Source organism: Herpailurus yagouaroundi, unplaced genomic scaffold, assembly GCF_014898765.1.
Source record: "Herpailurus yagouaroundi ecotype Mexico unplaced genomic scaffold, PumYag 246, whole genome shotgun sequence".
Classification (NCBI taxonomy): domain Eukaryota; kingdom Metazoa; phylum Chordata; class Mammalia; order Carnivora; family Felidae; genus Herpailurus; species Herpailurus yagouaroundi.
This window is the reverse complement of record NW_024412463.1, coordinates 12,870,444-12,882,995: the sequence shown is the minus strand read 5'-3', so window position 1 is coordinate 12,882,995 and position 12,552 is coordinate 12,870,444. Positions and strand designations below refer to the sequence as shown.

The 12,552-nt window shown below is 48.6% G+C and overlaps 1 protein-coding gene across 6 annotated transcripts in view; it reads right to left on the bottom strand.

The window, feature by feature from the left end:
* Positions 1 to 12,552, bottom strand: part of MYT1 (myelin transcription factor 1) — a 71,271-nt gene that overhangs the window by 44,210 nt on the left and 14,509 nt on the right. For 4 of the 6 annotated variants that reach the window (XM_040459981.1, XM_040459980.1, XM_040459982.1 and 1 more), the window contains exon 2: positions 4,162 to 4,262. In XM_040459981.1, the coding sequence (XP_040315915.1) occupies positions 4,162 to 4,262 (101 nt within the window). Of the gene's footprint in view, positions 1 to 4,161; positions 4,263 to 5,501; positions 5,816 to 12,552 lie in introns of those variants that run through there. The other 2 variants (XM_040459984.1, XM_040459985.1) reach the window with 2 other exon arrangements.

The following is a 12,552-nucleotide window of genomic DNA, read 5'->3' as shown; positions in this document are numbered from 1 at the left end:
GGCCCTCACTTCAGTCTGAAATAAGCTCATTCATTCATGCTTTCAAGGCCATTGCCTCTCCTATACAGAGCCAGGTACCATGGCTCCATTCACTGTTCAGCACATATTATGTAGGGACAGACAGACAGGTGAAAAGATGAATGACAATAGTTGGAAACATGTCTGAGATCCCGGAACTGCAAAATGTGGCCAGGAGCAGTTGGAAGGGGCTGAATAGGGACCAGACCCTGAAGCTGGGTGGGGTCCAGACCCCCTGAGACCACTGGGGACATTCATCCCACCCCTGGCCTGGAGGGAGAGACAGGTTAGTGTTCATTTTGTTTAGCATGTGTTCCAACAGCTAGCAAAGCTGGAAGATTAGACTGGACTTGGGACAATTTTTTAAATCCACAAGATTATATGGATTATACTGTCTCTGTGGGAGGATTTTGGTGTTTTCCCTGCTGGAAGACCTAGACAAAGAGAGGGGAGCACTCACTGACTCCCAGGAGACCACAGGCAAACCTGCCTGGAAGGAAGGGGTGACATGGGATGCGGAGGGCGGAGGGACATAACAGGGGCGTGGCAGGGAACCGGCTGTCACCTACCATATTGGCTCCAAGAGCATCTGCCAGTGTCCCCTTTCTCCAGGGGAGGGAAGAGGGGGCAATATGGGCTGTTTTATTCTCTCAATTGTGCACAGCCAAGGGCAATGCCAACCCAACTCACACATCACCACTATGAAGCCCTTCCAGCAGATCCATGTACCTAACACTGAGATGAAGCTTCACTGAAGGATTTGGGAGCAGCATTAAAGTGTCTTCCTTGCTCCTTCTCCCCATCAAGCTTTCCAATAGAATCCTCCAGAACCCCCAGTGCCAGTCCCATATGCTGCTGCCTACCTGCACAATCTTCCTGGCTTCCTGTTCTTTCAAGCACATACCTGTATGACAGATCAAGAGTCAGCCCGAAGAGCAGCTTTCTTCTTCAAAGGTGTACAGGTTCTACTACCTCAGGAACCCTCTGCACACATTCTGCTTTCCATTCTCTGATATGTGAGGCTAAATCACATGCCCACACCCCTGCTCCCCACCATGGCTACCACAGCACCCTTGGTTCCTTGAAATTATAGTTCTGTCGCCTCTTTGGGGGTGTCCAAATGCATGTCTGAAATTCTCCGGACACCCACCCATTGTTCGACCTACTGGCAGCTGAATAGAGCAGACTTTGCCTTGGTTTGTAGAAAGGATAACCCATGGAGCATTATCTAGCACATGTCTTGGGAGGGGTTTTCCTAACATCTCTGGGCAGGGAATTGTGGCTCACTCCAACCCCAAATTAAAAATTGTATGCAAACAGGGGTGCCTGAGTGGTTCACTTGGTTAAGCATCCTACTTCAACTCAGGTCATGATCTCATGGTTCATTAGTTCAAGCCCCTTGTCGGGATCTGTGCTGACAGCTCAGAGCCTGAACCCTGCTTCGGATTCTGAGTCCTCCTCTCTCTCTGCCCCTCCCCCGCTTGTACTCTGTCTCTCTCTGTCTCTCAAAAATAAATAAGCATTTAAAAATTTTTTAATTATATGCAGACAAAGAAAAAATAGACTCTTAACTATGGAGAACAAACTGGTAGTTACCAAAGGGGAGGTGCATTGGGGGGAGGGGGGAGAATGGGTGAAATAGGTGAAGAAGATTAAAAGTACACTTATCGTGATGAGCACTGAGTACCACATAGAATTGTTGAATCACTGCATTGTACACCTTAAATATAACACCATATGTTAACTGTACTGGAAATTAAAAATAACTAAATAAATAAATTTTTAGAAAATTATAGTTATATAGTAGACACTCTGATAAAGCAGCCATGTCTGGGTCCATCTGTTTAAAACTCCAACATAGGGGGGCCTCTAGGTGGCTCAGCTGGTTAAGCATCCAATTTCTGCTCAGGTCGTGATCTCGCAGTTTGTGGGTTCGAGCCCTGTTTTGGAGTCTGTGCTGACAGCTCAGAGCTCGGAGCCTGCTTTGGATTCTCTGTCTCCCTCTCTTTGCCCCACCCCTGCTTGTGCTCTCTTGCTCTTTCTCTCTCTCAAATATAAATAAGTAAACATTAAAAAAAAAGAAAAAGCTCCAACATAAGTGGAATATCTACCTACCCAAGTGTAGGAATCTAGTAACATCCAGTGAAGCAGGCCAGAAAGGCCATGCCCAGTGGCACCTCCCTCCCTTGTCAGGAGGAAGGGCTGCTAAGCGTCCATGCAATCAACCTTCTCCTGGATTCATACCTGGAGTCCTCCATTCAATATTATGTGATTGGGGCCCAAATGTTTCATTCTTGAAGGTCGGGAGGAAGTTTAAGTACCTACCATCAACACCTATTCCTTTTCTCCTTAAGTTAAAAAATAAAAATAAAGAGCTCAACGCCCAGCACCTGCCCCAAACCCACAACCACCTAATCTTTTCTAACAGCCCCTTCACAGCCCATCTCTGAGCTGTCCACATGCCTGGTGCTGAAGCCAGAGGCACACAGCAAACCAAGCCATGAGTACCCACCCACTCACACGGGACTCCTCTGCTCCCACCACCCTCCAGGAACTGAGGCTCCACCACCCCACCCCCACCATGTAAAGCCATGTAAAGCCAGTCCCCACTTGCTGTGTGGCACTCTGCTCTCCCATGGCCTCCACTGCTCCCATGCTTTGGCCTCCCCAGCCTCCTCAGTCAGCACATACCACCCTACAGTCCTTCTGGAAATCCGCTCTGTCAAAGGAACATCCTCCCTCCTTGTCCAGCATCTTAGCTTCTCTGCTCAGAACAGTAACTCAGGCCCAAACTAGAAGTAAGACTCTCTAATGGGGCAGTTGTGAAACAGCCAGTGTTGCCAGGAAAGCCTGAGCAGGGGCCACCAGGCTGCTCACAGCAGGTCCTAACACCCTCTGCGCTTGTCAGCTGGAGCCACAGGGGGACAGCAACCTTCCTATCTCTCCCTTACACAGATCCCACAATTGTAGATACATGTTATCCAGAGCCTCTGGCCTCACATCAAATAACTTTGTCAGTCACAATATCTCTGTTTGAATGCTCAGCACTGGAAAGGGGCAAATGAAGAAGGCAAATTTAAGGTGGAAAAAAAACAAGATAAATAACAGTTTAATGCGATACTTTAAAACATCAAAACATCAAAATACATGATGTACAAAATACTAAAAATGTAAAGAAAGATAGGATCAGCATTTACTGACTTTTCCTTTTGCCTCAGGCTCCAACATGGCTCAGCATAGCAGTGATAACCCTACAGGAATAATAGTGGGAGTGGAAGTACTTAACAGGGTGCTACAAGAGACCCATTAGAACATATATTTTAGTCACCACATTCAAAGGAAAAGTGTTGGGTTTTAAGAGCAAACTATAAGCACCCTCAAGTGAAGTAGCCACCTAAAACTTTGTAGCCCTTCCAGACTACTCCCTGGGCCATCACATCTGGGTGGCCATGGCCTGCATCATGGCTTGGATCTTTGTTGAGGACCATCTCCATGTCAGGAAAATGAGAGACCAGAATCTGAGGTCTGCGAAGGAATGCCCACAAGCCTGTTGTCACTTTTACTTCCATCTCTGAGGGTCACCAGATCTTGGAAATCCAGCTTCATCCAGAGTATGTCATTGGGAAGTTCTGGAATTGGAGGCTTGGTGTGGCTGTAGGCATATGGGATACCCTGGGTTGGGAGCATCCCTGGGGAGGCAGGGACCCTGAGTCACCTCCATCACTGAGTTCTAGTAGTGGCAGGTATGAGAAGGGCATGTACCATCTACCTCCACTTGGGAAGATGGAAATAAACATGATCAACATACCAAGGAGAAAGTCTACCAAGGATTCTCAGCCTACCTGGGCAACAGCTATGGACGCAGCCCAGGTATGACCAGATCCAGAGCAGGGACCTGGCCAGAGGTGACAGTCTGTTGTCATATTTTAGTTTTACTCTGTTCAGAGTCATTTTTCTTCCTTTAATTTTACAGTGACCAGATCACTGATGGTCCTAGCCCCCACTTTCCCTCTCTCTAGACTGATGTGACCAGACTGAAAGTCACTTCCATGCCCATGCCTGGAAATGAGAAGGACCCCTGCCCAGACCTGGGGGGGGGGGGGGAGGTGTGGCAGGGCAGGGGCTGCCCTCCAGGTGCCTCACCTTGCTGCGTCTGCCCAGGAGGAGCCTCGAGGTCTTGCAGTTGCTGGCTTTGTCTCCTTGTGTCCACCTCTGACTCAGCAGCTCACCCCGGAACTCATTTTCTGAGGGTCAGAAAAAGAAAACCTAATGAAGGCAGCTGTGCCAGCTCAAGGGGAGAAAAGGGAAAACCTGGACTACTCTTTTCCAAAGCATTAATGTAAACCTTCTTTTCTGGAATCCATCAGAAAGACACACAATGTCACGGCCCCGTGGCTGTTCCAGGGACAAGGGACAGGAGCTCTCTGAAGAAAACTGGCCTATGATTGGGATGCTCAGAGGCTCCTAGCACCCTACATTCCTGCACCATCTTCCTGGAACCTGCCTCCAGTGGGTGTGGTTTCCATGAGCAGCCACTCCAACCAGGGGGCTGGTGCAAGTCCAACACTTTGCCTGCTTTGCCTTCCCTCTGCCCTGGTCCTCGCCATCTTTCCTCTCCTTTCTGCCTCTCTCCAGGGCAATGTCTCCAGTCGACATTTAATTTCTCACATAAATTCATGTGTCTAAGCAGAGGCCGAAGGCATCAGCTGGACATGACAAAGAAATGCCTATTCCCTGCATGGCACTCCCTGTTTCCATGACAACTAGCTTTCTACAACTGCAGCTTTTCAAAGGAAGGTCATTAAGTAACCAACAATAAAAACAGGAAATGAGTATTTCTGCATTCTGCTCTCTGCTTCTCTCTGGAAGTAAGTTTGGATTCTGCTGAAGGTAGGTCAGCACAGTGCTGTCATGCCCGTTATCTTTTCTCCCGTCACGAGCGCACTCCAAATGCTGTTTTTCTAAAATTCCACCACTCCTGCCCCAGACAGCCCTGTGGCTCCAGCCAGAGCATCCTCTTGTCTGAAAATGTCTCCATCCTATTAAAGCGCCTCCTGTGACCTCAAGGAGCACAGACACAGAGGGAAGCAGATTGGTTGTCAAGGAGACAGCCTAATGCAAGGTCTTCAAAGGAATGAGTAAAACCACCAGGATTTGACCCCTACTGTGTGCACCTACTGTGTGCCTGCCCCTCACTAAGCTTTGGGTCACCTGCAGGGGACCCTGCGAGGACTGGCCTTGACCAGGGAAGTGTGAGCAGTAAGGCTCTTCCTGGGGCCAGGAGGGTGCCCAGCAGTCATGAGCACACTCTGAAGTGGGGCCAGGCCACCCGCGGGGTATTCACATTCCCAAACCTATGCTGGGAGTGTGGGGGATTGCCCTGAACTCACAAAGAGGATGCCGCAAACAAACAGGTGAGGGTGGAGGAGGAAGCATCCCCAGGGGGTGGAAGAGAGGAAATTTAGGAGGCAATCAAGAATCACCTGTCACACTTTAGTTGCATCTCTGGTGGCAGTGGAAGCTGGAAGACCCCAGGTCGCAAAGTAGGTGGGGTCCACTTTATACACATACCTCCCAGGAGAGAAGACACTGCAGAACCCTGCACACGGGGCTGATCTGCAAGGCTCAAGTGGAATTTCTTGTCACGATAACATATGTAAAAATATGAGGTAACTGGGGCACGTCTCACTGACAGCTGGAGGAAAGGACATATGATCCTAAGATCTTGGCAGAAGCAGGATTGTTCTCTGCTCCTCATATCCCAGCAGGGTACCTGAGAAGCTGAGCAGGGCCAAGCTCTTTCTGCCCTAGGTCTCTCCTGCTTCCCAGGGAAGCCCAGCCAAGATGAACTGCAAGTCTCTGTGAAGGGGCCTCTAGTTTTCTCTGTGATACTCTCACCTGCCCCTGGGGGTCTGGAAGTAGAGACCCATGGAATTCTCTGCAGCCACGCATCAGCTCAGGCAAAGTACTAGGGGTCTTCAGAACATCTGCTCCAGCATCACCACCTCTAAACATCCACTCCTGCCTCCTCTGGGCAAGAGAGCCAAACAGCATCCTAGTGATGCATTTAGCCCACACCCACAGGACACAGAGCCAAGTAAAGCAAGACGTACACACCCCAAGGTCAGAACTTCATTTACCAGGACCCACCTTTACCTTGACGCAATTCCTTCCTTTTCCTGGGGAATTTTTGGCAGCAAACTATTGTCACTATTAGAAGCCCCGTAAAGTATGGCAGTGTTTCTCCTTTGCTGGGCAACGGCCACAGGCCCTCTTTGTCCCCTTTGCCTCCTGCTGGGGGCTGTGTGTAGTTGGGCCCTACCACAGACAAGACCCCTCCTGTCTGGACACACTGAACAACCAGCTCCCCAGCTTGCACAGAAGCAGCACATGGAACCCCCCTCACGAGACAACTGCAGAGTTTCCAAGCCAGAGGAAGGCCCTGCACAGAGACACAGGGGTCCCATCAGGATGCCCCTTCTAGAAGTCATGCTGCCAGTGGACACTCAGAAGGCGGCGGGGATGGACGGGGACCTGCTCCACACCTGACCTGCAAGCCACCTTCTTCACCTGCACATGAAGCAGAGGGAAGAAGCGTTAGGGGATTTAGAGCACATGCAGAAAGTGGCCCCTCGGCATCTGGCACGTAGTGAATGCATGAGAATATCACCTCCTTTATTACCAGGAACTGCAAGTGAGGAAGACATTCTCCTCAAGACGGGTGCTTTCTTTGGGTTCTTGGGTCTCTAATGAGGTCTTCTGAAACCTTACTCATAGACACAGATGTCAAACAAGCCGATTAGGAGCAGGTGGCAAGGACAGTGTCACTGGCCAGGACCCATCTTTGGGACCTGGCACTGTGCTCCCTGCCCGCTCTGTATTGCCCCAACATCTATCTCTACAGAGTCCCCAAACTCACTTTTATGGGACTCTGGCAGACAGATAAGCTCAGGAAACTAACACGTCCTGTTAGCAGATACATCTGGGTCCTCAGGGAAGAAAATCTCTTGACCCATCAGTTGTCCTCTCCTTCTACTAGGCTAGAGCCATGACCCAGGCGACAGCCAGGTCTATCCGTCTACTGATGACACCCACCCACCCCAACGGAGAACACTGCAGACCTGCAGCCAGCCCAGCCAGGCCCCTGAAAAGGCAGCAGGAAACCTTAGAGCCAGAGCACATTCTCCTTCCCACAGCTGGGGACACCCCCAGGTGGCCCATCTAGGAACCCACAGATGGCATCCACTTCTCCTTCCAGACGCTGGTGTTCTGTGCCCACTTCCAACCCCACAGACTCCTGGAGGGAGGATATGTCCTCCTAGAGGCTTCCTGGACTACTCTCCCTCTAGCCCTGCCAAACCACTGACAGCCTGACACCTTCCTCAGTTCAAACCCTCCCTCACCCACCCCAAAATAAGAACAGATGACAAGAAGCCTGAGCAAAGGGTCAAGTGGTAATTGCAAAAAGCCTAGATGTGTTCAGAGTCTTCACATTAGGTTTTGTGTCTGGTAAACCACAGGCAGCCTTTGGAGCCAGAAGCTGTTCCTACCTGCCCCTCACCCAGCATGTAAAGAGGGAAGTGTCTTCACATGGAGACAACCCACATCTGGCCTCTCCCATGTCCCCCCACCCCCACGGACACAAACTCATCAGAGATTCTCACTGTTTAGTGGGACATGTCAGCCCCTCATGACAGCCCTTCTCTGTCCCCTCTCCATCCCCAACATAGGAAGGGAGGCCTTGCATCCCAGCTGAGCCAATCTCTCCATCTGGGCTTGATATCCTCTCCTTCCCACTACTGATTAAAGGGTCCCTAGAGTATCAACCATGTCCCGTATTCCTCTTGAATATTTGATCACTCCCTCTAACCTGGACCCTTCCTGGGCCTTTTCAACCTTTCAGAAGCTTGAGGCATCCATGTTTAAAGAACATAATCTGTCTGGACTCCACACCCCAGCCCCACTACCTCTGCATCCCCGCCCCCTTCACAACCACGTTTCTTAAGGAACTCAAATTTGCTGACTTTATTCCCCACTCTCCACTCCAATTGTCCTCCACCTACAGCAAGTGGAGGGTCACCACTAATGTCTATGCCACATCCCCATTGTCCTGCACATCCCTCCCTCCTTGACCCATGAGTGCTCCCCACTTCGCCCTGTATCCCAAGCTTCCATTCCATCGCCGTAAAGGTTCTTGCTGCTCCACTCACTGGCCCATCTGCCATGCCATGGACTCCTCTTCCAACTCCATCCCTGCTCATAACACCTTCTCACAGGACTCAAGCTTTTCCTTCCCCAGTCTCAGTAATCAGCTCCTTGAGCACAATCACTGGGGATCATCCTGGGTCCCAAATCCTGCCACTGCTACTTACTGAATCTTGCCAGAATCTGACCATTTTTCACCTCTCCAGCTGTTTTGTTTTGGTGGCAAATACTGACAAACTGATTGAAAATTCATACGGCAATTCAAGGAACATAGAATAACCAAAACAATGAAATTGAACCCCTCTCACACCATACACAAAAATTAACACACAATGAGTCACAGATCTAGATCTAAATGTAAAAGCTAAAACTCTTGCCTAACATTATAGTAAATCTTCCTGACTTTGGGTTCGGCAGTGGCTTCTCAGATGCAACACAAAAGCATGCAATAAAAGAAAAGATGGGTAAGTCATACTTCATCAAAGTTTAAACTTTTGCATGTCAAACAATACCATCAATAAGGTCAGAAGACAACCCATAGACTCTATAATCATATATCTGATAAGAGACTTCATTCAGAATACATAAAGAGCTCTTAAATTTTCATAATAAGACAAATAACACACTTTAAAAATGGGCAAATTATCTGAATAGACATTTTTCCAAAAACAACTTATAAATGGCCAATATGCACATGAAAAGATCCTCAGTAGCTACTCATTAGAGAAATGCTAATCAAACCCACAATGAGATACCACTTCACACCCACTAAAATGGCTATAATTAAAAAAAAAAAAAAAGACCATAACAAGTACTGGAGATAATATGGAGAAACTGAAATCCTCATACATTGCCAATGGAAACACAAAATGGCACAATTACTTTGGAAAACAGTCTGACAAATCTTCAAAATATTAACCGGAGTTACCATATGACCTGACAATTCCACTCCAAGAAACAGATCCAGGAGAAATGAAAACATACATCCACACAAAGTTTTGTACACAACTATTGATCACAGCTTTATTCATACTAACCCAAAAATGGAAACAACCCGAGTGTGTCCATCAACTGCTGAACAGAATGCCACTTATTAGCATTTGGCAACAAAAAGGGTTAAGGTGTTCCTCTGCGGTACAATGTGGTGAACCTCAAAATCAGACACAAAGACCACATGTTGTGCAGTCCCATATTTATGGAACAAAATCTGCAGAATTCCCAGTAATGGGAAGTCCACAGAGACAGAAAGCAGGTCAGGAGATTAGGAGATTGTACCTTTCCAAGGGTACAAATGGGGAGCGGCTGTTAATGGGAACAGGGTTTCATTCTGGGCTGACAAAAGTGTTCTGAAATTAAATGTGGACAGAGGCATGGCTATCACTATGCTAAGACCACTGAACCGTATTCTTCTAATGAGTGAATTATATGACATGTAAATTATATTGCAAGAGTGCTGTTTTTTTAACAGTTCCTGGCATGCACACACAGGAAGGAGCCTAAGTGTGAATCTCGTGACACACTGGAGCTCTCACGCACCAGAGCTCACCAGCGGGACTAGAACGACCAGCTCTAAGGAGGGGAGAGGCCCGCACATGTCAGATGGCCTCTGCAATGTCCTGCTTAGCCCAGGGGAGTGAATCTTGAGGATGTCAAGGGAGAGCAAGTCCTCCTGCAGAACACCAGGTCACAGAAGAAACTGGGTGCGGGGTGAGTGAGGGCTGCCTCACACATCAGGGGCCATCCACAAAGGATTCAGTGTGTTCCGCGTAGCTTTAGGAGGACCACCAAGTGGATGTTCACAACAATAAGACAACAAGCGCTGCCTTACAAGAGATAGATTGCCTCCCGCTATGATGTGTGACCCCTGGCCGGGAGACATATGGCTGGTCACTGGAGCCACCTCTAGAGACTCTTGCAAAAGGCAGGGGTCTGAGGGAGTTGCCTTTGGTTCTCCCAGCCTGGGTTCTGCGAGCCCATGTTCTGGTCTGGCCTGGACTCCCCCCACCCACTCCCTATCTTGGAGACCATGGAGGGCAGGGGGATGCATCAGAGACCCCACCCCAGCAGCTTAGTGAACACTGACAACCAGGAGGCATCATGAGCCAGGTCAGCATGAGTGCAGCACAGACACCCCTCTGCCATCAGAATGTGTCGGCAGCTTTGTCGCTCAGCCAATCTCTCACCCACCCCAGCCTGTAACTAAACAAACACAGGGACTCCTGTCCTGCCCGTGCCTGTGCTTGCTGGGCATGCTCCAGCTGCCCCTGCCTGGGGTGCTGCTGCCCTGGACAGGGCAGGCCCCCTCAGCCTTCCTGGCTTCTTATGCAGGGTGAAACTTTGGCAGTGTGCATTCCTCCTCCCCTCTACCTCACATTACTTCAAAGACATGAACTGAATATATCCATTGAAAACCTGGGCCCTGGAATTGAGTGTAAACAAATCTTGCCATTTAAACATTCTTTTCTGTTTTTCATCTCAATCTTCATCCATCCCCTCAGCTCCAAGGCCTCCTTGCCTGCCACTCAGACATAAGGCAAAGCCCAGAAAGGCAGGGAGAAAAAGGTTAGGATAAAATTGTAGAAACAACTTAAGGCCCACACAAAGCTGACCACATGTCACTGTAGACATTTGGGGGGAGCACAGCCCAGAATTCCTCCCTCTAGACCCAGAGAATCTCTGAACCCAAAGCCAAACCATGCCTCCGGAGGCAGGAAGGCAAGGCCCTTAAAGGGCACAAAGACCCCTGTCACACAGCTCCCAGTGGCTGCAGAAGGCAATCTAGCACCTCTCCAAGTTCAAATTAAGACCCCAATCCCAGACCCTTGTTCCTAGGACCTTTCCCACATCTATGAGCCAGAACCTTGGTGGGTGCAGTGCATCTAGGAACCTGTGCTGGATGAACAGGCCCATGTCTTAGAAGGCTCCCTCCTCCTCAACATGGACAGCAGAGCAGGAACTAGAACAGAGCCCAGGACAGCTGGACAGAGTAGACGTGGCCCGGCCCAGCCAGTGGCAGAAGCTGGAGACTGGTATGGGAGTTGTTTGGGAAGGCTCCCCAGCACCATGTCTGTCTTTCCCAATTTGGAAATAAAATGTAAACCCAACATGAAGAATCCAGTACAAGACCCAGCAGGTAGAAGTGAAGATGTATACGAGAAAAGTAAATAAGGAGACAGGAATAAGGAGGGAAACTAGGTGAGACCTCCCACCCGACTCCAGAAGTCCAGAAAAAAGAGAACCAAAAAAATGGGAGAGAAAAGTACGAACTAAGTAATAAAAAATAATTTCCCAGAACTAAAGGAAATTATATTTTTAGATTGGAAGACCCATTAAGTATCCAGCAGTTAGTGAACACACACCTGCTCCAACCAAGCTGAGCCACAGTAAAATTCTGAACTACCAGGAGTACCGAGAGGGCCCTACAAGCTTCCACAGGGGAAAGGTCACAGGCAAAAGATATTGTCAAAATGGTATCAGGTTTCTCAGTGAGGAAGCAAGAACTTCAAAACTGTAAGGTTGAAAATCAACCCGTATGCTGTCTATGCCCAGACAATATATCAATCAAGGGAAATAGTAGAATAAAAATACTTCCAGAGACACATAAGTCCCCAAAGCATGCCACCCACTGGACACTAAGTAAGCCAGGGGGACGGGGTGGGGATGATTATCTACAAGAAAAAGAAAAACAAAAACTTGTATGAGAAATAATCCTGGTATATATTACTTGGCCCAACAGTGAAAATAAATGGATAAAAAAAAAAGATGCTGCTCAATGTAAGAAAGTTGCTCGAAGGGAAGGTAGCAGAAGAATCCAGCCCTGAAGCTATATATATACATTACACTGGGTTTCTCCTGCAGCACAGCCCATGAACCCACAGTCCTGAGCAGACTAGGCCCTTGAGTCCCCCTAGTGTCAGACTCCAAACAGGAGGAGAAAGCATCCCCTAGAAGGTCTGGCCTGAAGTGGAGTACAGGGCTGTCCCATGAACTGTGGATGAGGAGGGGGCTTTGGCATAGTGGGCAGCACCCGAGAGGAGGGAAGGGGTGTTGATCAAATAAGTATATATATTCAGGACAATGGAAACAGCCAAGTTATGGACAGAGCCCAAATGTCCATCAACTGACTAATGGATAAAGAAGATGTGGTTTATATATACAATGGAATACTACTTGGCAGTGAGAAAGAATGAAATCCTGCCATTTGCAGCAACATGGATGGAACTGGGGGATATTGTGATGAGTGAAATAAGTCAGTCAGAAAAGGAAAGAGCATATGTTTTCACTCATATGTGGAACTTGAGAAACTTAACAGAAGACCATGGGGGAAGG